The sequence below is a fragment of the Xiphophorus maculatus genome, chromosome 20 (genome assembly GCF_002775205.1).
Source record: "Xiphophorus maculatus strain JP 163 A chromosome 20, X_maculatus-5.0-male, whole genome shotgun sequence".
NCBI lineage: Eukaryota > Metazoa > Chordata > Actinopteri > Cyprinodontiformes > Poeciliidae > Xiphophorus > Xiphophorus maculatus.
The window spans coordinates 18058928-18086045 of NC_036462.1; the positions used below are offsets into that span (position 1 = coordinate 18058928).

General features: G+C 38.1%; 1 protein-coding gene across 10 annotated transcripts in view; it reads left to right on the forward strand.

The window, feature by feature from the left end:
- The first annotated feature begins 4292 nt into the window (after positions 1–4292).
- Positions 4293–27118, forward strand: part of LOC102234457 (voltage-dependent L-type calcium channel subunit alpha-1D-like) — a 71608-nt gene continuing 48782 nt past the window's right edge. For 9 of the 10 annotated variants that reach the window (XM_023324496.1, XM_023324488.1, XM_023324491.1 and 6 more), the window contains exons 1-3: positions 7928–8010; positions 9505–9610; positions 25076–25215. In XM_023324496.1, the coding sequence (XP_023180264.1) occupies positions 9548–9610; positions 25076–25215 (203 nt within the window). In that variant the 5' untranslated portion in view covers positions 7928–8010; positions 9505–9547. Of the gene's footprint in view, positions 4623–7571; positions 8011–9504; positions 9611–25075; positions 25216–27118 lie in introns of those variants that run through there. The other variant, XM_023324487.1, reaches the window with a different exon arrangement.

Genomic DNA, 27118 nt, shown 5'->3' on the forward strand with positions numbered 1-27118 from the left:
TGATAAGCTTTACAAAAATACACTTAGGATCCTGGACAGGAAAACCAAACAAGATTATTATTACATTCTTGCCAATGTGGTGCATCCTGAAAACATTAACAGCGTTTTATTCTTTAAACATTTAGTTTTGCTACAGCCTTGTTCCAAATTGTTTTAAATGACCTCTCTTTAAAATTCTACCCGCAAATGCCCCATTATGATTTTAATATTAAAAATAGAAAACAACAAAAATAATCACATTAACTCAAGTATTCACAGTGTTTTCTTAATATTGTTTCCACTGATCGTCCTTGAGATGCTTCTATGGCTTAAATGAAGTCCACCATTTAACCTGTGATAGGTAACTTTTGACCATATATTACAAACAAGGAATGTCTGAGAGCACATCACACCAAGCCTTGAAGCAGATAGGTTATAGCAGCTGAACACTACACTGGGTCCCACTCCTGTCAACTAAGATCAGGACATTCAGGCTACTATTCACACAGGCTCACAGAAATTAGGCAAAAACACAGAAAATGTTGGCTGGTCCAATGAGTTTCAACATTCAAATGGTAAGGTCAGAATGTGGTGTAAACAGCACGAACGCAGGATCCATCCTTCCTTGTGTCAATGCCTCAGGTTGCTGCTGGTGGAGTAATGCTCTAGGTGAAATTCTTTTAACACATTTTAGTATTAACCAAGCATTGTTTAAATGCCGCAGCTGAGTATTTTTGCCGACCATTCCCACACTGATGGCTATTTCAAGCAGGATAGTCCATCACAAACTAAAGCTAAGATCATGTCAAAGTGGTTGATGTAGTGGGACAGGAAATTCAGGGGAGATTAACATCATGGATGTGCAGCTGACAAATCTGCTGCAACTGGATGCTGCATTCATGTAAATATAGATCAAAATCTGTGAGAAATATTTTGGATAAAAATTTTAAATCTATGCTGTGAAGAATGAAGGCAGTTTTAAGGGAAAAATGTGTACAACTCATCACTAGAAAGTTTTGTGCAAAGCACTGTGCTACATTTTGCTGATTGATTGATTGGTATATTGATTGAAAGAAATTACAATATATGTATTGAATTATAAACTGGAACACTAGATGAGACTGCTGCAGATACTTTTGCAATTTAGGAGGACGCACATGTAAAATTACTCCTGTAGATTTATCACAATCTGATTTAAAAGTGGTGAGGGTGAAACTTAGGGATAAAGGATGAGGAGCAAAGGTGAAGTGCAAAATACAACAGATGTTCACTGTGAACTACATATATTGAAAAAAGCATATTTATTTACACAATCCCAACAGAGAAGGACTACACATTATTTACACAGGGCTTTCACAGGAGATATAAAAACTAAAGATCACTGTTTCCCTCATGCATGGTTGACAGTCTCCTAATAAAGATTTGTATTTTTGAAGCAAAAAATGCTTGTAAGACAAATATAATTGTTCCCTAATCATATCTATTTTTAATTCCTACATTTATTTATGTCTAGATGCTAAAGTGATCCAAAGTTCACTTTTCAGATTAAAGTAAATTTTACAATTAATTTGGAAATCAACGTCCTTGCTTCTGGCGGATTCTAAACTGATACAGCAATTTGTGCAAACATAGATGTATATAGTGATTAAAGATATGTTTTAGTTAACCAACAGTCATGTGTTACAAATCCTAATTTTAATGGTACATGTTCTATTCTAATTCTGAGGAACTAACTTTTTCATGACAGTCTTGGTCTTAATTATCAAATTGAATAGAAATAAACATTTTTTCAAAATCTAATTTTAATTACTGAGTTAAATTACCTTTTCAATCATTTATATTTTTCAATTCAGCAATGTCTCCGAAAAATGCAAACTCATACAGCAGTTACGACCAACATATGCACACTGATGCAGAGCAGGATATCCATTGGTGAATAATGCACGTTTGTTCTAGAAGAAACCATTATCCAGGGCAGACAGGTAAGCCGATACAGAGGACCTCATCCCAGCCTCGTCGTCCAGCCTCTCTTCACCTGCTGCTGCTCACTCATTCACTGATCAGGAGAGGAATGTTTTCAGCTTTCTGTCAGTGAGACATGATGTAGGTGAAGAAGAAACCCCACAGAGCTGTTCTAATTAAACAGGTAAGATCTCCACAACACTGGCAGCGATGGTTCAGACACATCATAATGCCAGACCCTGAAATCCTGTTACTCTTATGGATAATGTAAATAAAACTGTTGATGGTTTTAGTCAGCCTTGCCTAGGAAATTGTTATTTCTTTGTTGTCGTTTTGACTACAGCAGAATAATTAAAATCTTTCAATAGTTGTTAAAAGGTCATCTATGGGTGAAGGCTATCACTTGGTCATAACTTTTTCATAAGGGTAGTATTTATGCATAAAACCTTGTGTATGACAGATGTAAAAGCGCTCCCTGAGGCTTCTGCTCTCGTCAGATATTTCTCTCACTGTATCACACACAAGATGTTATTTATGTTTCTTTAACATTACAAAAGGAGCCTGTGGTTCTATGTCAGTGTGGACTGCTGTTATTCTGTTTTACTATTACCGATGTTGCTAACGAATTATGTCACAGGAAACAATCAATAAATCATTGTTTCTATTCAAACCTCAGAGAAAGAAGTCTACAATATATTTTGGGGTTTCTATTATGAAATAATACTAAAAAAAAAGCTTTCAGTCAGACATTATGCAACTAAAGGCAGCAGCTGTAACAGGAGAGAGGTGTGTCACCAGGATGAGGTGGTGTAGACTTACTTTCTCATTATGTACACATGTGACATACAGTCTCTGGATAGGGCACATATTCACTGACTTTGCTAGTCATTAATAATTACATGGTGAAAACACTGTAAAAGGTAAAGGCTTACACATATCTGAACGATAACAGGATCCAATAGAAATATACTCCAAACAAAAACAACAGACTTGTTGTTTTTGACTTAACACAAATTAAAAAAATACTAAATTAAAAATATATATAACCACCACCATGTTTGATTGTTGGATGTGTCTTTTCTTCTTTCTTTCTGAAATGATGTAGTAGTTTTCTGTCAGATGTAATGGGACCTTTTAAAAAGTTTAACTTTCCCTGCAAGTTTTGAGGATCAGCAAATTTTATGTTTTTTTTTTTGTGACACTGGGATTTTTGTTCCTTTTGCTCAGCACTGGTTTTCCCCTTTTGGGAAATGGATGCAACTTTTGCTCTCTTTCCAGTTGCCGAATAATGACCACTGCAAGTGAGGTCTGTGTTTTGAATGCTGTTGGTTCTTTTCAACCCTGCTGATGGAAGAGTGGCAAGAAGAAAGCCATTGTTCAATTAAATTCAAGAATACTTAATTTATCCCATAGGGAAAATAGATGTTGTCATATCTAATTGTGTCACAGTGTCTTTTAAGAGTTATTGTAGATGTTGATGCTGTGGGCAAGAAGGATCTCCGGTAGCAATCAGTCTTACAACAAATCTGAAGACGCTTCTGACTTTGACAGTGTCAGGATTTTTCTTGAGATGCTGACAACTTGATTTCCTGACAGCAGAGATGATATTCCACAGCAACACGCCCTGGATGACACCATCACTTGTTGGCAAGCACTGCTACATTTGTTTCTACTGCTCCCGTTTGTATGGTCAGAAAGCAGAGCAGGGAATCTGGGATATAACCCTTACCTAATGTGATCTATGGAGGAGATATTTTGAACCTCCTCCTTCTCTTTCTACTACCCCTTCGTAGATTTGGGGTAGTAGTTCAGGTATTATTTGAGTTTTTGAGATCCGTTTCAGCTGCTCCCAGTTGTAAAAACAATACTTTGTTATCGTGATTATGTATAATAGGCATAGGAATTGTCCAAAAGTAAAAAAGTAAGAGCAAAAATTCGATTCAGGTGCACAGCATCCAAAACCAGAGAGACATGCAATGAATCAGGTCTGGAATCTGAACACTAGACATCCTGTTTCCAGTTCCCCTCAACTGATATAGAGGACACAGCAAACATGTGGAAGAACAAATTGGCCCCTATGATGAAGCATGGTTGTCACAGAATCATGATGTGGGAAAGCTCGTCAAAGTTGCTGATAGTAGATGGACCTAAGTAAGTCCTGTAAGAAAACCCATTAGAGGCTGCAAAAGACTCAAAACTGCTGTGGAGATTAGAAAAAGCTTTCAAAACTTGTACTCCAGAACATAAGCTCCCAAATATGGAATGATGATTTAATAAATTCAGTCTCTATCCTGATGGGTGACCCGCAGGTAGCTCTATCTGGCCTATCCAGGAGAGTAAGGAGGTGTAGGAGGAGGAAGAGGAGGAGGAAGAGGTGGAGAGCTCACTCTCTGATGAACGATCGCATCGGCTGTTCACTGGCGCCGTGACGATAAACAGTCAGCGGACAAGGATGCTCTGTAGTCTGGTGCGCACACTTCTGTCTCCAGCTCTCCACAGTCACCATGGAGGAGCCTAATTAAATGCACAGACTCGGTGTGCGTGTCTCTGCTGCTCCGGATGGGGGGAGCCGATGATCTATTTTATTTTATTTTATTTTAGGATTTGCAAGCATTTCTCGCCCTGTTTGAAGCCCGAGCGGAGAGGACCGCGGCGGATTTGCGAAGTCTTCAATTAAAAAGGTACGGCTCTGAACTGAAGTTAGCCCCTTTAGCATGGCTGCGTTTATCTGCAGGTTTCCATATGTTGGGGTTTAGTCGGAGGACAGTTTTGTCTCGCAGGAGCGGATGCGTCGCTTTATCAGAAAACAGCGATATGCGTCTCTGGCCGCACTATTAGCCCTGAGTGGATCTGATTGAGGCTGGTTGTAACGAGGTTGCCAGCTGTTTGTGCAGGACCATCTGACGGCTGCGTTGCTCAGTTTTTCAGCCCTGAAGTCAGCCTGTCATTTCACATCGGTTTTTGAAGACGGGGGTGGGGGTTATTTGTACCATGTCTTACCTTGGTGGGGGTCCAAGGAGAAACATAAGGACGCTTTGTGACGGGTTAGTTTGTCACGAATCGCTCATGGAAATGTCAGTGCTCATTTCCATCACCGATCTCGGTGCAGCATTGAAATGAAAATCCTCGTAAAATAACAGCAAAAAATGCATTGTTCACACTCACATTGCTGTGTTGACAAGGCTACGTGCAAAGCGCAACACAAAGGATACGTAAGTGCTTAAGCAGAGATGTTGCAGTTGCAGCCCTGCTCTGCAGCCGTCCGACACTCATATTGCATTTTTGTTGGCAATAAGAAGATTAATTCTTCTCGGAGCATCTCTGCAATGTGACCTTTTCGGTTTCTTCCTCTGCGGGGCCTGCTCGCAGTTCAAGGACTTATACAACTGACGTGACCGAGTGACGCCTGAGAGTGGCAGCTCTTAATTTTTACACGCTTTGTTTATTTGTTTGTGTTGTCGCTGCATTCAAGCATCTGCTTCGGCTTTTCTCCCTCACCACGGCTCGACCGAGAGAGTCAAGCCAAAACCAATCTGCCATATTGGTTGTAGTTCTGAAAGATGAACCTCTGTTTGTCCGCTTACATTAAAAAAGACACAGCAGAGGGATGCATTTCACATGTGGTGAGATTATGCAATCGTTCCCCTTTGCAATTTTTTGTCTAAACATATGCTGTTTTTGTAATTTTTTTTAGCTCACCATCACAGTTTGAATCAGCAACACAAGACCTTTTTTTCTGCACTCACACTTGTGTCTGACGAACTATCATATCTTTCAAAATATCAGATATTTCTGATTAACTGTAGGTCAGTATTAGCTAAAGCCAATGTTGTGCTATGAACAGCTCCTATCGCCTCTCAGCCAACTTGGACCAGTTTTATTTTGTTGATATGTTGAGTAGATTTACTGTCAATTGAGCTAAAATGATAAAATAAATGTAAAACAATTTTTGGACCAAAGTTAAACAAAGACATCTTTTGATTGTGCCTCAGTCTTTTTGTTCAATATAGGCAAAAATATTAAATTATAACACTTATCTCCACAGGCACAGACCCCCTTAAAGATTTGCATGCAAAAGTCAAAGAGTTACTTTCCAAAGCCACCAAAGGTTGCTCCACCCTGGTGGATGAATCCCCAGGAATCCTTGAGATGCATTAAACCCAGACAGAACCTAACCTAAATCCAGAACCTAACACTAGCAACAATGCTCCACAGGATGAAACCATCTCACTAGGCGATGGAGCCGATCGAAGGAGCCCAGAGAGACTGATTTGATGTGGAAGCAGAGGCTGTATGGTCCAATAAAAGGTTTCTGTACCAGCTAATACTAAGACTATTTGTATTTTTTTAAATCATGATGACCCTTTCTAAGTTGCCGAGCAAGCAAACTGAGGGGGAAGGTGGAATATTAAATTTCAGAAACTCAGATAAATATTAATATATTTTGCACCAGAAGCTCTGAATCTCTGAGATTATCCATGTTGTCCTCTTCTTGTTATAAGGATAGCTGATAATTATTAGATGTGGTGGAGCAAGACCATTCATTTCATAAGGCAAAGGACCTGAAAACATTTTAGTTGGTGTTAATTCAGGCCAGGTGGAAGTGATCTGTTCTGACCTAAAAATTGGATCAAATGTAGATCCTTCTATTGTTAGGATGGAATAACAATAGAAGATCAAAGCAGAATTTAAAGACACTATTCGATTTTCCCTACATTAGTTGTTAAAGGAACAAATAAGGGAACACAATAATTAAAGCAAAATCAAAACAAACAAATAAAATATATCAATAAATATGTATATATTTCCACTATTTTTACATTTTATACAGTTCGACATCCCGGCAAATTCACTCCAAGGTCAAACCTAGCAGTTATGATAGAAACTACAAAAGAACTGAACAGCTCCATGTCAGATTATGCTGGCCTCAGTTAGCATGTTAAATGTCACCGCAAGTAAAGAAGGCCTGTTTGTAGGGGTTGTGAGAAGAAAACGTCTTCCCTTATATTATGGCAGCATGGCTTAAATATACATAACATCTGAACGATAAAAATAATGTCTTGTAGACTGGTGAGACCAAGTGAAGATTTTCTGCCTTAAGGCACAGTTCCATGTTTGGAGAAGATCAGTCCCAGCATACCAGCACACAATCTTCTCACTAGCTGTCAAGGACAGTGGTGAAAGTCTTTGGATTTGAGACCATGTGTCCAACAGCCAACGTTTAGCTGAAACTGGGTCATGCAGCAAGACAATGATTCCAAACACAGCGGCAGAATGACTGAACAAAAGCATTTGAGGTGTTGTAATGGCCCAGTGAACCTGAGTGTAATACTGTGGTGAGATCTTAAGAAAATTGTGTAAAAACAAATACAAAAAATTGCTGCTTCAAGTTATTACTGCTGAAAGGGGTTCTACAAACTTACAATCAGAGAGTATTCAGTTTTTTTAATCACTATCAATGAAATATTTTTTTTGCTTATTACTGCATGTTATGTGTTTTGATTGGATCACACACTTTTGCAGTTAATTGACACATAAGTTGAAATATTTCCACAGGCTGCTTGTGGAAATATTTTTATTCTATTGTTATACAAAAAAATCTAAAATTTCTCTCACCTATTTTCTTTCAGAGGCAAATTATGCCAGCAGCATCAGAGTCGCTCACCCTGGTGACGAGCCAGCTCATCGGTCAGACCACTCTGCCCTTCACTCGCCTCTTCGTCTGCCCTGGCAGATCCATGCTACTGGATGCTCCTCAAAGAGCCACGCCCACACCATGAGCGCCAACGGGCCTGCCCCAGAACCAGCCCCAGAAGCCCCTCCCATCTCAACCCCTGCCCCAGCATCAGCCCCTACTCCGGCCCCAGCCCCGGCGCCACCCCCACCCGCCCCACCTGCCCCAACATCCTCTACCATACCGGTAGGTGCGTTGGCTCAGAAGAAGCGACAGCAGTATGCCAAAAGCAAGAAGCAAGGCAGCAACGCCAACAGCAGGCCACCGAGGGCTCTTTTCTGCCTCAAACTCAACAACCCCTTACGCAGGGCCTGCATCAGTGTGGTGGAGTGGAAGTATCCTTTACTATGGCCTTGTGATGATTGGTGGAAGTTGAAGCTCAAAATTCCCAGTTTAATTAGTGAGCTGCCAGGATGAAAAAAAACTAATCTTACACTTAAACCACTTTGGTGATCAGTTTCTCAAACAGAAAGCGTCTGGCGATTAAGAAAGATATTAACATCTACACAAGCCTCTCTGGTGGACCTTTTTTAAGTTTTTGCAACATTATTAACCTTATGACATACAAACAGCTAAAACACTTCTCAGCTTTATTTATTTTTTTGTAGAGGTAAAACAGTCATTAAATTGTTGTGGCTTTTCTAAGTTAGAAAAAAGTTAGGGAAATAATATAGAGACTACACTAAAAAAATGTTTAAAACCAAATTTTAAAAAATTACTCTAATTTGTTGCAGCTAATTTTATTATTTTTGCTTCTTGCATCTTGGGGTCACAATGTCACCTCAGAACGGAAGAAGAGATTAAGGCCTTCCTTTACCTGTGCTGTGTATTTTTCAGTTTTAGGTCATTTTGGTGAGGAAACTGCTCTAAACAACAAGAGTACCATTTTATCCCCCATAAAGACAAAGTGAAAGTCACTGCGTCCTTAATCTAGAACTGCTGCTGCAGTAACATCCTGTAGATTAAAGCGTCTCGACACAATTGTGGAGGGTTTGTTAGTAAACAGATGGTTTCATCAGGAAATGTCATAAAATGTTACAAAGGAGATTACCATGCGTGAATGGCTGAGGTACATAACCATCTACAGTTTTATGTTTTGTTTTGTTGATAACATAGATGTCTCCTGGGGATTTACAACCAACACAAACGCAGCTGTAGCTGTATCAGGTGTCCTCATTCGTCCTGGATAGAAAGCATACAGTACATCAGTGAAGCACATGGGCTTGTTCAGTACTTAACAGATTTTTTAATGTATATTTTCTAATGACATTTATCTGCTGTATGGTTTTATGTTGAAAATGTGATGCTACGTTGACATTTAGTGCTGACTATTTGAGGTGAATATTGTGCCTTTTGATAAATTACATGCTGTTTTCATATTGTAACTATGCTTTCAACTCAGGATGAAATTAATTTGACACTACATTCTGGGTCCACTGCATTAGCTTTAAACTCACATTCTATAATCATTTTCTTTCTTTTTTTAACCAACTTATAGACCCATTTTTTACATTCTGAATCGTTAATCATTTGATTTTGGGGGATATGAGATGACTCATATTTCTAAATATACACTGTTATTCTTATATATTTTACATTTGGTCAGCATATTATCGACCTAAGACTAATTTCAGTTTAATTTTCTAAACCAAATAAAGCCACTTATTAAAATGTTGAGTCAACAGATCAAACTTAGCCACTGCAATTCAAGATTAAAACCTCATTATTAGCAAAATATAAGTCCAGGAGAATTTTTTTTTCTTATTATGTTGTTAAAATATTATCTTTATGTAATTTTCTTCTGTGATTTCCTTAACTTTCACTCTCAGGCCATTTGACATCTTTATATTAATTGCCATTTTTGCCAACTGTATGGCCTTAGCTGTCTACGTCCCTTTTCCTGAAGACGATTCCAACTCCACAAACCACGATTTGGTGAGTAATCTGTATCTGTCTTAGAAGCAGTTTATTTATTTAGTGTCTGCTGCTACGGAGCTGCTCTTACATCCAGGGAGTTCTAAAAACCTCCTTTTGGTTTGAAGTTTTATGTTTTCCATAAATTGACTAAATGTGGTACAGTATTTGTGAGCTATATGACTAGTCTTTTTGTTGTGACATGATGAGGAGAGAAGTACTTGATCTAAAAAAAGTTTTGTCTACAAAAGTATTCACACCCCTTCAACTCATTATTTTAGCTAAATTGCTCAAGCTCAGTCATATCAGCATATGTATAGTGAGCAGCTTTTAAGCTGTGACATAGATTTACATTTGGGTTTAGACTTGACAATTATAAAACATAAATATGGTTTGATGAAGAATTTAGACACAACTAGCAGGTTTTCTTTCATTATATTTCTGGACTTAGCTCCATTCAGTTTCCTGTCAACTCCGATCAGTTTGTCTGTCATTGCTGAAGGAAAGCAACTCCCCAGCATGATGCTGCCAACATCATGTGTCGCTATGGAGATGGTGTGTTCAAGATGGTGTGTTCAAGATGATCTGTAGTATCAGATTTTATCTTATGGAGCCCTTTGCATGTAGATCCGAACTTCAATTTTAGGTTTCTTTTTTTCCACTATTCCTAAAAGAAAATATTTCTGTAGTGAACAACTAATAGTGTCCCTCTCAGATTCTCCCATATGAGCTGTGGTTTTCTCTCATTAGTGTTCTCGTTGCCCTCTCTGTCAGTTTTATTTTTTAGCCATGTAGGTTTGCAGTTCAGTCAGACTCTTCACATTTTTGAATGAAGAATTGAACGTTTGTTTTGTGATGTTCAAAAAACCAGTTTGATTCAGCTTTATAACTGCCTTCAACTTCTCCACAACCATATCTGTTATCTGTTGGTCTTTATGATGCTGTTTGTTCACTAATGTCCTTAAACAAACCTTTTAGGCCTTCACCGAACAGCTGGATTTATTCTGGTCTTAAATTACACACAAGTGGACACAATTTGCTAAGTCGATGACTTCTGCAGAAAATAAAATGCCCTAGATTTTAATTTGTGATTGTCAGAGTATACAGCCTAATGTCATTGTTTATAGGGTCTAAAAACTAATTCTCAGTTTCCTTCCACTTCATAATGTTCTGCTTTGTGTTGGTATATCTTATCAAAAACATTCAAATTCATTGACGTTTTTGGTTGTCAAGTGGTAAACTATGGGCCAGACGAAGAGGTGTGAGTACTTTTGCAAGTTACTGCTTTCCTCTGTGGTATTTTGATTGCAGTCTTATGTTGTGTGCTGTTATGTAGCTGGAGCTTTATAAGCAACAACAGGACCTTGCATGCAATCTGTGTTTTCAGTATGTAGCTTTAATATGCAGATTTGTTTTGCCTACCCAGAGAAACACTTTGAACCGATGCTTTATCATGTCACGGTCCGCCTGTGAAGTTTTTTTCTTTATTTCCCTTTCTATTTTTAGCAACTGCTCACCATTGCACCACTCTGTGCACCCTGTGCATTTATGTCTGTATGATGAATTGTGGGTGATGTAGTGTTGTAAGCATTCTTCCACTGCTGAGGATAAGTGTGATCTCCAGAAGGCAGACAGATGCACAGACTGCGGTGCTTACAAGAGCAAAACCAAGCTCACTGTTCAATGATTAATGAGAAGTGTGTACAGCATGTCTGCAGACAGTTGATTGTTTTTGATTGATACATTTTGAGGCATAAAAATCTTAGACAAAGCTTACCAGTTTGCTGTAAACGGCTGAGAGGAAGATGTAAACATGTATGTGATGTGTTGAAAAAGGTGCAGCTCTGGTTAAAAGTGTGTCCATTAAGTCCTTTAATGAAGGAAGGAGTATTGCTTCTCACTGTGACCTCCTGGAGGGTGACATCTGGGTGTCTGTTTACACATCACTGGTTCATCAGGGAATACTGGTCCATCTGGGACATTGCCTGTAACAGAATGATAGTCAGATTTCTGTCAAGTTTAGTTGTGAATTCAGTCCAAAAGACATCATTTTGCTAGATACAACACATAAAAACAGTCTATTTTTATCTGCTGATACAATTTTAAGCTGGTCCACAACCAAAAATAAAAACTTAAAAGATAAGAACAGCGTTAAAATGTTTGCTCCTAGCCTCTCGTTATTTAAATTGGGAACAGAAGTGACTTCACGCTGCTGTGTGGGAGAGTAAGGTCACTGTAAAACAAATTTCTTATTATTATTTCAGATGAATTGATTATAAATCTGTTTATCTTATACTAACAATTAGCACAGCTAGTGTGGCGAACATTGCTGAAACAGTTGTCTCCATGTATATTGTAGTTCATGTGGACTCAAATGTCCATGGTGGAAAGAAGTTGAACCTAAACGGTTTGAAAGCAATGATGATAAAGATTACAATTAATCCACACTCCTTGCTTTATTTTCCTTCTTCAAATAGGAAAATAAAGAGTTACAAAATTGTAAAAAAAAAAAAGTGAAATGTATTTAATGTAGTTAATCTTCATTCGACATAAAAACAAATGAATAAAACAGTAACAAACTGTAACAAATTTTGTCAAGTTCCATCATTAAAATCATCAGTACACATCAAATATGTTGGTCAATGTTCCAATTATTATGGATCAAAAGCAATTCTCAACAGGGACTTTTTAATCTTGATTAAAAGGAACTAAATGTTTCAGCTGTTTGTAAGCACATTTTGGGTCAGTTAAGTAATAATAACAACAAAACTGATAATACTACAGTAATAACGCAAATAATAAACACCATGAAAGCATTTTCTTTTAAAATGTATAAGTTGTAGTGCCAATAATTGTAGGGACCTTGGTAGATTCATAAAAGTGTGTTAGTAAGCAAGCTGCGTTTTTAATCTCACCCAAGCATTCACCTGTTAATCATCGCACTGTTACGCCTGTCCTCTGAAGCTGTTACGGCTCTCATTTGTTGTATTTGTTACTCCTTCCTAATGAACAGGTATAGTCCTACTCTAAATAGAAGTGTCAGATTGGATTTATGGATGCACTCATTATGAATTAACTGACAAACTACGTGCATGACCGGGTGCAGAGCTGATCATTGATGCAGCGTGAATGCTTCATAAACAAGGGCATTAAGTAAAGATGAAAGGACAAGCTGATGAGTAGATATGAAATGATTTATGATCTCTTTGAGTAAGACGCATGGGGACAAACCTTTGCTTTCATTTTATTTAAAAGACACATGTTTTTTCTCATAGTTACACTGTTTTCCTCTGATAGTTGTACATTTTTAAAAAAGTTAGGTGTAGTTATGTCATGTCACATCTAAATCACCTTCCAGAGGATGAATAATGGAATATTTTTCTTTCCAGAAGAGACAGAACAATGTAATTATTTATAGCACAGAAGTGCCAGCCTGGCCGCAGTTGTCCTGCAAAACTAGTATACAGAGATCGGGAGCGGAAAGTGCTGACTTTGTTTTGCAATATAGTCAACATATACGGCTGTAGTGAAGATTATGTTACGCACTACTCTGCAGCTGTATAGGTGGATCAAGGCTGATATGAAACCTGAATTATAGATTTTGGTTGGCCTACTATGCAATGCAAGGATCAAATTACGTATATTACGCTGCTACTGAAGTATGCAGAGTTTTAGCCAGTAACACATTAAAATGTCATGTAGTTTTTAGCCGCACAGACACCAAATCCCTGCATTGAGCTGATGTCTAGAGTTTTGGACGTATAGGCTTTTTATTTAGTGTGTTGTTCATTGATGGACTTACTGTCCACTATGTTCAGAGTGCTGAGGTGCTGCAAAGCTGCCTCAGTGTTATACTGCTGTATAGTCATGGAGGCTTTAATAGCCTGAGTCTGCCCGTCTTGTTAGTGAGGCTTGGTTAAATGCAGCAGCTCATTATAAATAGAAAGCAATTTCCTCCCCAGGAAGCACAGAGGGCAAAAGATTGGGGTCTTACTACCACCAGGAGGCACAAGTGAGTAACAGGATGCAGCAAGCACAAGGAATTGCATGTACATGTGCAATGAGACAAACACCAAGTCAGAAAGTCATATTTTCAATCCAGTCAAGGTCAGTTTGTTCTGTTTCTGCTCTTTCTTTGCTTAGACATTTCATTGGATAATAAGAACCCATGTTGCATGTGACTGTCTCGTCTAAGATTTGTAAAGAGACACACGGATAATCCGTAGCACTGCTGGTTTTGCTTTCAGGTCATTTCTGTCTTATCTATCTGAGGATCAACACCGCAGGTGGGAGTCTCCTGCTGAAGGTGGCTCAGCAGAGCAATGACCTTTTCATGGGGAATGTGATTCATACATCTCATTCTGCGTACGTTAACATACAGCCAGCTGTGTCTGATACCAGGAACTGTCGGTGCTCATATAAGTGTTGTTGCATAAGTCGTGCTATATGGGTGGCAACAAAAGGACACACACAGATGGAAAAAAAAACACATATCTGTAGAGTTTATACTAGTCCATGGCTGCTGAGTTTAGAGGACACCTCAGGTTCAGTTTCTTTTTAAACAGAGTACAATGATGAGATATAAATTATCCATTTGGTGATTCTGTCTGCTCTTTTGCTACATAACACAGAATATGCTTCCTATAAATAACAGATTTAGACAGTAGACATTTATTTTTTTAACCTTCATTTAACCTGGAAGAAAAACTAACCGAGATTAAAAATATAATTTTCAAGAGTGTCCCGGACTTGACAGCAGCAAAACAAGATAAAAAATAACAATTTCAACCTTACAACATTTGACTCTGGTACAACTAATCACATAAAACATCTACAGCCTGAGATTTCTATCTCCTTGTTCTTGAAGAGTCCTTTAAAACAATTCAATAAAACCATCTCATCAATCTTTAGATCCTCCCGTAATCGTTTGCAGTAATGAACAGCATATTTAAAAGCTTTCTTTTCCGGTTCTGTCGTGGTTCTCGTGTCACACAGGAACCAGAACCAAATCAGAAAAATGTAGGTGGATCCTACCTCAAAAATGGCCCTGGTAGGGAGGTAGGACTTTTTGGACTGATGGTGGAGTTCTGTAGTGGAAGAATACTAAGGATACCTAAAGCTCTTTATTTCACACATCTCCCAATTTATATGCAATTGTGCTAAAATTCTATTTAAAAGTTCTGTCTTTATTTGCAAAGAAAACTTGTCAGATTTTCATTTGTGAAATTATTTGAAAACTATCTATTATTTTGTATACAATTTGCAAACACACACTAGTTTCTGTTGGCCTAATGTATAAAAAAAAACAAGAAAATACTTGGGCTTTTGTGGTTAGAAGATGATAACACATGAAAAAATCTTAAGAGACATGAATGCTGTTGCAAGGAATGCTAAATATCGGAGCAAAAAATAATTAGTCCTTCTCATCTTTCAGGAGAACTGTAGTTGTATACTGATAATTACTCCCTTCTGAAAAACCAGTCAAAATAATAATGAATTAATGTCAATAATAAATGTAAACCTCCTAACAAAGCTTGTGTGTATCCCACTGCAGGACCTGTTGCTTTATAGTATATTTATCTTCTTTATTTGTCTTTTTTTATTTAAGTAAAGCAAAACCGAGCTTTGTATCATTTTTTACATTGCACTTTGTTTACTATTAAGACATAAAAATCAGTTTTACGGTTTTTAAAGCAGAATTGGTCCAGCAGGTCCTATTTATTTGAATAGCATCATTAAAAGTCAGTGCAAATGGAGCAAACTAAATAAATATAATATACGAGAGGTGCTTTATGTTTATGTGTTTTGGCTGCACTTCATAGTGCCTTAGAGTGTAAATATGTACACGTGTGGGGTGAATGAAACAGTTGGCTCTGCCTGTGTGCGTGCGTGTGTGTGCGTGTAGTTGCTGGCACAAGCAGCTATGTCTGGATTGGGGACTCCTGTGGAGATGATGATAGAAGAATGTGTTTAGTCACTTAACGTAACTGCTCATTTGCAGCTCACACTAGCACTGTCCCCGCTTGTTATCTTGAATGCGTGTTTCTGCATGTGTGTGCAACATTGAGAGTGTATCTGTATGCAGGCGTGTGACAGGGGGAGCAACACAGTCGTAGGAGCAAAGAGAAAGCGAGTGCTGTTTTAGTTGTATATGGAGAATGTGTTATTGTACATAATAATGTAAAGCAGCAGAGCCTTGGGAAAATATTCCTGCCTGGACGTTTAGCAGAATTTCTCATGATTTTCTCATGATTCAGCCACAAATTTGAATGCATTTTCTTGGGGGAAGTGAAGAGAAAATAATATAATACGCAGTTTTCTGTATGTTTTAGCATTTAAAAATCTGAAGAGCATGGTTTGTATATATATTCAACCCCTTTATTCTGATACCGATACATAAAATCCAGCGTACCTAACTACTAAATAAAGCACCAGTGTGGAATTTACTCTAAATTAGTGAACAAAGAGTATTGTGAAGATCAACAAACACAACAGACAGAACACAGCAGTGTTAGCTTCTAAAATAATAACTCAAGCTTTGAACGTGTCACGGATGTTTCAAATCATCGTTAAAAAAAAGCAAACAAGCATGAGACTACCGCAGGACTACTAAGACATGATCATCCTCTTCAATGAACTGTCTATGTGAGGAAAGCATTAACAAAAGTGGATTCTCAATTCAGAGCAAAGTTAAAAATTTGCTCTCATGCAAAATGCTACTTCATTGTAAACTAATTATGCACAACACTGATCACACCATCCTCATGACGTTGCATGGCAGTGGAAGGATCATTCTGTGGGAAATCTTTTTTTCCAGCACGGAAATCGAAGGTTGTCAGAATTAATGGAAACTCTGATGCAGCTAAATACAAGAGGATACAGGAATAAAACTTGCTAGGTGCTGCAAAAGATTCATCTTTGGCAGAGGTTTATTTTTTATTATAACTAATTATTCTGATCTGTTACACCTACATACTTGAACAAAATCTTTAAGGTCAAATAATCAAAATTTCCAAGAAGTTCCTCAGGAGCGGATTTTAATTTGTGAAAAAAATCCTTCTCTGTAGATAAAATCCCAGTAAAATACATTAATGTTTGTGGTTGTGGTTGGACAAAAGATGAACAAACCCCGAGTGGTATGAATACATTTGTAAGTTACGGCACAGCACAGTACATAATACACAATATATTTGTACAAACAGACATGCATATTGCTAGAAAACACATATGAGTCTTTATAATCAGATGGTAAGAAGCATGTGAGACATTTGAGCAAATGATCACACGGTATTGATAAATCTTTCTTCAGAAATGACCACATGGACTCCACGCTCTCAGTCCTCCGAATACAGACTGCACACTCAGGCAGCCGGAGGAAGCAGTGGGAAGCACTAAATGCTGGCTGCCCTCACCCTGCTGGCTTGGCTGCACGGCCCTGACTTATCTTTACCAACAGAGGAGCGAAGCAGAGATGGAGAACGGACTGAGAAAGGAGATGGCAAATATCTGATCAGATCAAAAATAATATAAAGACATGTGGGGGCATCTTTGCTGCTGAAATAGCTGATAACAGTAAGGCTTATTTATGTGATTTACACCCGGTTTGAGCAGACCGCTCGCTGGACTACATATGTCCTACACTCTCAGTTATGTTGTAGCTTGTAGTTTACCGTGTTTTTGCTGCTTGGAAGCGTCTGGTCACACACAGATATCATGCATGCATGATGTTACCTTGACTCACGCTACTCTGGGCTCGTCGCCACACGCTCAGATGTGAAGACATGCAAGCATGCTATAGCAGCCGTTACGCAATAATACAACGTAAACCCTCTCCTTTAGTTATCCATAAAAATAGATTTTCATGGATAACTAGTTTGTGCACAGAAAACATGTTTTTCTGTCAAGGGATAAGGCAGATTTTTCCACAGTTTTCCATCCCACAATCTAATCACTTGCTTAAATAATGGCAAATATCTCTGAGTGAAATATTTTCCATTAACCTTTTATGTTTTCTATCATATCTGTAGCCATTTTTGTCCTTAAATAACTTCTAATTGCATGTATTCACACAATACTGTCTAATGTAATTATCAAATGTCCCTTGCAAACATTAAGTTAATGAAAATGGAAGTTTCATTTCTTCATGCCTAATATAGATCTAGCATTATTTAAATCAACTATTTATTTATTCATTTATTTTTTTCATTTTTGTGTTTGTCTGGGATGCCTCAAAATGTAGTTATACAATTTAAAATTCAATTGACGTGATTAATGTGACTGTATAATTTCAAGGTTGCTGCGGTTTTGTTTCCTCCCTTTTAAGGAGTTTGTTTTCAGTAATCTCAGAGAACTAACAGCTGCAGCTGTTTGAGCTATTTTCTAACCCAAAATTGTTCAAAAACAATATATGAGGCCAGTTCCAGTGACAGTGACATTAATTATGAGTCTGTGGGGGTAGAAAGCAGGGCTGCGCAATATGTAGCTTCAACACCTACATCTTGATGTGTGTAAATGTGACATACAGTCACGCTGAAGGATGTGTGATGTCAAGTGAAGCAAATTAACTCAAACAGACCACACTGTTATTTTTTCACTGCTGGATTTTGACCTCTTTCCCATTTCAGTCATGAATCGACTCCAGTGCAATAAACTGCCCTCCGAAATCACATTGTTAGCGAATAGAGTGCCGCTGTGTGTAATTTAATCTCAGTATAAATCCAGCTGTTCTGTGAAAGCCTGAGAGGTTTGTTGGAGAACATTAGAGAGCAAAGTGCATCGTGAACACGAGGAACACAGCAATCAACTTTTCTCCTCAAAGTTTTCTACTTGAAGTCATCATCCAAAAATAGGAGAATAACACAACTACGACCTTGCCAAGACAAGGTGTCCATCTTTTCAGGCCAGGCAAGGAGAGCATTTTTCAGAGAGACAATCATTTTGACTCTAGAGAAGCAGCAAAGATCCACAGCTTAGGTGGACGAGTCTGTGGATAGAACAAGTAGTTTTGCACTCCACAAATCCTAGCTTTTATGGAAGAGAGGGGAGATTGTTGACTTGAATTAACCTGCAGAATATCTTATAATAAAAGTAAAAACTCCTAGTTGCAGTTTTGCAAGCCATTTAGGGGACACAACAGATGTATAAAAGAGGTTGCTCGGATCAGGTGAGACCATAATATTGAACTTATTAGTCCTCAGTGTGTCGGAAACTAACACAGTGTTCTGGTGGTGTCATTTTCTTCAGCAGTGTAGGACAGGGTGTAAGGCTTGAGTTGAAGGTGGCTGGAGCTAAATGCAGGCCAATTCTGGAAGAAAAGTCTAGAGACCTGAAACTGAACATACAGCTAAGGCTACAATCAAATAAATTAGCAGAAGCCAAGCCCAGTCTTAAAGAGCTTCTATCCTGCAATATTCAGATGTATCCCTGCTCTAACACACCTGAAACAAATGGCTGAATCTCCTCACCAGTCATTCAGCTCTACATAGGTCCAGTAATGAGCCATTCATTGTGTGCACCCCACCTCTCACCCAATGACTTCTGGAAATAGACACCAGCCCTCTGTGTCTTTATGTTTGTATGATGGGTAACAAAAATGTTTGACAATTAACCTGCAGAATATCTTATAATAAAAGTAAAGCTAGTGTTTGAATGTTCCACTTTAAACTCTTTCTTGAGTGACCAATATTTGAGTTGGAGTTGAATGGGGTTGTTCAGATTTCTTTTTATGAAGTACATTTTATATGTTTGAGAGCTGTTGTTATCAGTCACCTCACTCACTCTTTTTGTTTGTTTTGCTTCCCAAATGTAAGGTGTTAATTTGTAAACAACCAGGCAAGTTAGTCTCATAATGTTTACTAGGGTAGAGGTGATGCATTGTTGCTGTTATTTTCTGTCTGAGGTGAGGAGGAGATAAACTGCAGCTCATGAGCTCTGCAGACACACCACTCCAAACTGCTAATCTACTCACGTTGCTGCTGTCCGCTCAGCTAAGTCATATGGCAAGTTATGTTGGAGCGAGCACGGTTCAGTGGGTGAGCAGCGTCATATGTCATGTGGTGAACTGATCAGCTGTGAGATGAGCTGAGCTGCGCCTGTAGATGTGAGTACTCACCCTGTGGCGAAAGAAGGCCAGTTGGGGTTGTGGCTGTGGGGGTCGGTGGAGAGACTTCTGAGTCTCCTGTTACTTTTTTAGTTTAAAACTTGGCTGTTGTTATCTGTCTTGGGACTTGAAAACGTCCCGATGCCTGATGAAAGTTGTTTTTTTGCAAACACGAGACTGGCAGCAAGTGAAGTGAACATATTTACTGCTGATACAGTGTTACAGTGAAGTCTTTTTACAGCAGCAAAATACAAACGTAAGAGTCGAGCGTATGGTATGGTCATCTCCTCAGACAGGTCCTGTCGCTCCTCAGACAGCCTAACATGCTGATTAATGAGTAGATTACTGTTTAATTGGAAGGGAAATGGTTATCATTTGCAATTATATTTAACATGCCTTCCTGATCCATTAGCTGGCAATGTGCATAAATTAACTTCAGCTTTAAAAGCTAAAATTGTCCTGACAGTGCGTTACATTTTAGCACCTGCTCCTCAATTACAGCTGGAGAAAAATAATAAACTATTTATTGCAGCGTCATTTGAAATTCACATGCCTGCGTGGGCCTTCTCATGGCATTGCTTAGGCTGATATGAAAAGCTGAGTAACGTTTTTTGTGTGTGTGTGTGTGTGTGTGTGTGTGTGTGTGTGTTTTCTTGTTTACCACCAGCAGAAAATCACACCAGCAGTTTACTGTCCGTTCTTTGTGCTCGTTGTTGCCTCTAAAATTGTTCACTCGTCTCTGTGTCACTTTCTCTCCGTCCCCACATGAATCGCTGTGTTCTCTCTGCTCCCTGCAGCTTAAGAATGCTCCAGCACAGAGGCAGCAGCCCTGAGCTTAACTCAGCCTTTTATTGCAGTAACAAAGGGGCCCATGTCGGTTATTCTGGGCTAAGTGCTTCTCACAATCTGCTGTTAAGTGTTGGGAAAACGAGCCCGACAGCCTGCAGTGCTCCTGCGTTTGTAGTGTCCGTAGAGATCACAAAGTTAAGGACTCCCTCAGGGAGAAGAGGTAATTATCTATATGATAATATATATGAAGGCTTTTACCTCTTTTTACTCAGTGTTAAAGGTTAATTTTCATATTGATTGTACTTAATGTAACTGGTTGGTGATGGTCATACAGTGGCTTGCAAAAGTTTTTCTAACCTTCAAGCTTTGCCAGACTACATCCACAAACTTTAATGTATTTGATTGGATTTTATTAGATAGACCAACACAAAGTGGAGCTTAATTGCAAAGTAGACGGAGTTTCACTTGGAAAATGAACCTCTCCCCCATTCTTTTCCAGCTTCTAATAGATTGCCTCATATTTAGCTTCTCTGTCTTCCCTTCAACTCCAGAACCATTTTCATTGTTCTGGCAAAAGAAAATCTGCCCCTAAGCATGATGCTGCCACCACTATGCTTCACCATGAAGTTGACGTGCTGCATTACTGTTTGGTTTGTAGGCCTGAGAGTTCAACTTTTGTTTTATCTAACCAGAACATTTTCAAAATTGTTTGCTTTTTCCAAATAGTTTTCTTTGTGCTACTCTTGCACCTCCTTCTTGTTGCACAGATCTACCATGGGTTCGCTGGCTGCTTCTCTGATTAATGCTCAACTTGCTGAAGCTGTCAGTGTTGTTGACGGCCATGTTTTAGTGCGTTTGCAGTTGTGCCATGCTGTTTTCCATTTCAGATGATGGATTGACCTGCTCCTTGTACTTCATGATGCTGCTTGTTCACACATGTGAGACTGTTGAGGTCTTAACAGAACAGATTATTTTTACTGATATTAAATTAAACACGTATGGACTATATTTTCTGATTAGGTTACCTCCGAAGGCAGTTCTTTGAACCTGATTTTGTTTTGTTGTATTTGAGTAAATGGGGAGTGCATATATTTATAGATATGGCCTTTTCAGAGTTATATTTGTAAAAAATTAGATATCTATTGATTTTTTTCCCTTCCTCTTACAATTATGCACTACTTTTTGTTGGTTCATCACCTGAAACCCTCCCCCCCCAAAAAAAATTCAAGAAACTTTGTGGTTTTAATGGTACCCAAAAGGTCAAAGGGTGGGAACATGTTTGCTTGCCACTGCATGTATTGAATACCAGCCGTGTATAGAGACCTGACTCATGAATAAATAATGAGAAGTGTCTCTCTCTGGCCTACAAGAAGTTGCAGGACTATTCTAAACAAGCTGAGTCCCCTCTTCAGTTTATACGCCTACAATTTCTACCACAGCCAAACACACACACCACCTTTGTCTGGATGTGTGTGTATTTGCTTTCAGCCTCACATCTAGTTGTCCTCAACCTGATGGCTTAATGTTCCTGTGTTCCCTCTGCCTTTGAAACAAGCAGAGAAAGGAGCACAGCAAAGTTACATCATGTTTCTCTGCGTATTGTACCCTCTGCAAAGCCCTAATTATCCAAGCCAATCCTATTCAGTGTGTTTTTTGTCCAGCTATTTGCTCCTTTTTAAAGACTCTATACTTTAATAACCAACTTCATCATTTTATAATTTTGTATTTTGGCTTTTTAAAACTTCTTCCAGTGTCACTGGTCCTCATTTTAAAAAAAATACACAGAATGTGTGACATTGTTGTTAAAAATACATAATTATCTCAGATTTTAATATGACAACATCACAATACAAGAGTAATAAAACATTATAGACAAAATCTGAGATATCTGCAGCCCTCATAAAAACTCCGGTCTATGCAGCTGTAGAGGATGAAATTATAAATGACTGTCCAGCACAGTATTGTGCAGAACTGCACCGACTAAAATGTCATACAAGTTTTCTGGGGCATGCACAGAAGAGTTCTTCCTGCTGATACAAGACACAGCTTTCAGTACCTACTGCCCTTCAGCACTTCCAAAGTCCCACTCCGACATGGTCTGTGTTAGGATGCATGTGTTCCTCATATCCTGTTGGAAGGTCATCCTGTCTGAAGACACCAGCATGGAGAGCACCTTCACTGTTATGACTTTGGGGACTCAGGTTTCCCTCCTTAAATCCACTTCTGATCGGTGATAACATCAGAAAAACATGACAAAGGCAAAGTTTTCTTCTCAGCCACCAATCACCTCACATAAAGAAATCTGCTGTGTTCAGAAAACCTCTTCACAATAACAAAACAGCAACGACACTGGGTTTTCTAAACCACATTATATGCAATTCATTTTCTATGCAGACAGTCAACAGGTAATCACAGCCGTTCCAGATTCATAGTCCAGATTACTCCTGAAAATCCAACTCTTTAAAAAATGTCCCTATTTGAGAAGCTCAAGATTTTTTTAAGTAGGCAATTGTAATATTCTTTGTTTTCATGTTTATACTGCTGTTGCAGGACACCCTTGCATATTGCATGGAATCAGATTTCCTACACCTCAAAGTAAATCACCTATGAAAAATCATTTAGACAGAGTAACAATATAATTATAGATAGATAATGTGTGAAAAAAATCATAGAAAAAATAAGGATCACTTAAATTTTTTGTACATTATTTTATTCAGAAGCCAAATACTAAGAAATGTATGAATGTTGCAATGCTTGCCTCTGTAAAATTTTTCTCTGAATATATAATTGCAACAACAGTCAGAATGGAGTTTTATTTTTGTCTTAGTTATCAGCTGTGCTGATTTACAGGTTTACTTGAGGAAAAATTATGTTCACTTTTTAAATCTTTCACAGGAAACATAAATCACAAACAAAGAAAAAGCACTGAATTGGTTACCTTTTCATCCAGATGGAGTTCATTCATTCATTTCTTTACTCTTGTTGCCATGGTTATCTCAGTGTAGTGCTTGATTATGGGTAGAAACTATGGTGGAAAAAGGAAGAAATGCATCAGAATTGAATAAAGTCAGAACAAAGATAATGTTTTAGTTTAACACTTTTGAACATCCTTGTATTAATGAGCTTTTTTGTATTTTTGTAGTCTTTAAAGGTGAGGAAAATCAGCACTTCAAACTGGTACAACGATATTCACACGCTGTGTGTTTATGTGTTGTCACTGTATGAAATATTAATTGATCAGCTTAAAAGAACAGAAATGTTCCACCACCAACATGTAGATTATTTCTCTTTTATTTTATTGCATTAAATGATTCATGCAATAACAAAGCTCTGTATTTCATAGCTACAATTTAACATTACTGGTGTTTATTCTATGTTCTTTTTTTTAATCAAGTATGGACACGTTGTAGCGTGACGTCAGGCGCGCAAGATGACGTCACGTCAATGCCTGCTAGAGGGCAAAAAGCTGCTGGCAATGACTACCATTATTGGCTTTAGTTGTTAAGTTATCACTATAACGCACTAAATATTAAAAGTTCGCCTGACATATAAAAGGAAAAAGGGACGCGGTGCTTTGCTACTAATTGTCAACTATCACAACTAGCTAACAAGGTCAGGAAAAAGTTTTAATTAAGACAATAGCTAGGAAAGGAAAGTATCTTAGTTATTCTGGCTTGACTTTGACAATCGTAACATGTAGATGTGATGTGTTTCGGTTCAGTTAAAAAATAGAAATAGCCGACCAAAACACTAACTGACTTATCACTAGCGCAGGTGTTTAAATTAGCTAATCGACCACCGCCGTGTTAGATACGCTAATAGCAGCGGTAGCTAATCCACCACAGTAACATTTAATTATTACAAAATAAAAATCAAGCCTAAAATCATAATACTGTAATGGGCTGAATGTCCTGTTCTTTGTGTGGGAAATGTTTTTGAGAGTTGTTTTGTGTGTGTGTGGAATGTCGTCAGTTGCAATGAAACCAATGTTTGTGTAGCTAGCCGACATAGAGAGCGAGAGAAAAGTGGCTTTGCCTTGTTCTTCAACGGTTTGTCGGTGTTATTTTTACCTTTACTGTGGCGTACTGGACTGAATGAATCATACCTACATCTCCAGGCTTCATTTAGTTAACGAAATACTGTAGTTCTACAGCGGCAGCGCGGCTCTGGGTGGCATGGAAAAGAAGTGTTTTTGCCCTCCAGCGTTTTGCGCATGCGCGAAATTTCCGGATGTAAACAATAACATGCAAGAAGTCCATAGCGTCCGTTTGAAAAAGAAAAAAATGCCTGTTTTCTTGATGCCAGAAAATATTTATTTGAAGTTTTCAGATTGAACCCCTGCCAAGCAAAATGGCAAGGCGTTCATTTTATTTCTTTAGTATTTTTTGTTTATTATTATGTTATAGTAATACTAAGATTAAATTTATTTGTGATCAAATGTGTTTGTCTTTGTTTCTATTCTGTGTTTGATGGCCACCAAAGAAATTAAGATGTTTCTTAAATAATGTGATCATGTTTTCATGAATATGACCTAAGGTTGCTGCTGGCAGCTCATTTACTTTTGTTTTTATTTTTTCTTTATTTCTTTTTGTTTGCAGGAAACAGTTGAATATGCCTTCCTCATCATTTTCACTATTGAGACCTTTCTGAAGATTATCGCTTATGGTTTGGTGATGCACCAGAATGCATATGTGAGAAATGGCTGGAACATGCTGGATTTTGTCATTGTGGTTATCGGGTAAGTCCTTGTGTCATTGATTGCTGCTTTTAACATTTTGTGCCTTTTATTTATGTATCAGGTCCTAAGGGTTTTGTTATTTTTAGTTGGGTGTTTTTCCTTGCTTCAGTTTGACAGTTTACAGTATTTGCAGGAGGAGAAGTTAAAGTTGCTTAAGCCTCTGCTCCGAGTGGCCAACTGCTAATAGAGCCCCTCAAACACCCACAGTATGTGACCCAGAAAAGACAGAGAGAATAAATCAGAGCTTTACCACCATTGGAGTGACTCACCATCTCTCCATTTTTATTCTCCTCTCCAACTCTCCCTCACATCTTTCCCTCTCCTTCACTCACTCTCTACCATCCTGCTCTGTTTTGTGTCTGCAGCTTGTTGGCATTAATACCACACGGTATAGTTTCTTAAAGCACAGGGAAGCACAAATTGTTATTTTTTCTTAGAATGTATATAGATGAAAGACAAAAAGAAATAAATATTAGCAAGTCTTGAAAATAGCCAGCACAAAATATGAAATACAAATTTCCCAAACTGAAATAATGGTTGTTTCAGTTTGCTCAAATAATTGTCACTTTGTACACACTGTTATGGAAACATCAGATGCATGCCTTTAAAGCTTGAATCTTTATCCATGTATTGGTGCAACACAGCAGAATGTGACCTTGGCCCTTAATTATTGCATTGCTTCCAAAGCAAGTAAACAAGATCCTTAAATTACAAAATAAATTGATGGTAACCAATACATCTTCCTTGTTAATATCATAGTTTCAATGGTTCATGCTGTTAGCTCCCCAAACCTGTCCACCCTTATTCCTGTCTCCTGCACACTCTCATCTTATCATCTTTATCACAGCTTTTTACCCCCACCCTCCTCTTTCTTTCCTTTCCTCCTGCCTGTATCTCTCCTCTAATACGCACAGTCCGATGGGTAGCTGGGTCAGATCTCTGTCTGTGTGCCGCATGCGGTGTTGATCTGCCATCCAGTCACATGCAACGAAGGCTGCCTCTGCTATGAAGAGTGACTCTTGCTGCTATAAACCACCAAAATGACAAACCAAGATAATCCAGCTTGTATCTGATGTCAGAGGTGCAGTCCATTTTCTGACAGGGTTTAGTGCATGCGTGTACAGATGAAACATCTTTAACATTTGATGATTCATGGTTTATAGCAGATAAATGTTTTTGATGGAATATAGATAATGGTCTTTTTCAAATGGTATGAATAGAACTTTCCACTGAAACAACAATGTTTTCAAGTGAAAATTGTTTATGCTGAAATGTCACTGATAAAATCTTAAATGTCATAACAAAAAATAAGAAAAGGAATTTTCTACAAAGGTTGATCAAGGCATAATGTAAAAATATTAATACTCCTTTTTGTATATTGTAACTTTAAAACACAAACTCCTCAATACATAAAGTAGGGTTCTATGTGGTGGACAAAAACACAGCTGTGTGTAATTGTCAACAAAAAACATAAAATGTTATATAGTTTTGTGTTTGTATTTGGCCTCTGTGTGCTGTACATATTTAGGGGTATGAAACTGAAAATTTTCATTACAACAGGAAAGATGGAAAACATCTGTTTTATCATCAGGATGTTGTGTTCAGGATGATGTGTAGTGTATCTTTCTGCACAGTTTGGATCTCATCTGATCAGAAAACCTTCTTCCATATGTTTTCTATCTCCTGATGATTTATGTCAAATTGCAAACTGGACTTCTTATGTTTTTTTGTATTTTTTTTCTATTTGCTATTCTTCCCTTAAGGGTAGATTTGTGGAACTCAACATTGATAGTCTTTGTGTCAACAAGTCTCCCACCTTTTAATTTCAACAAAGGAAACTTATCTGTTAAACCAATTGATTTGTGTAGTAAGTGCTCTTTATGTTACTAGAAAAGCTCAAATA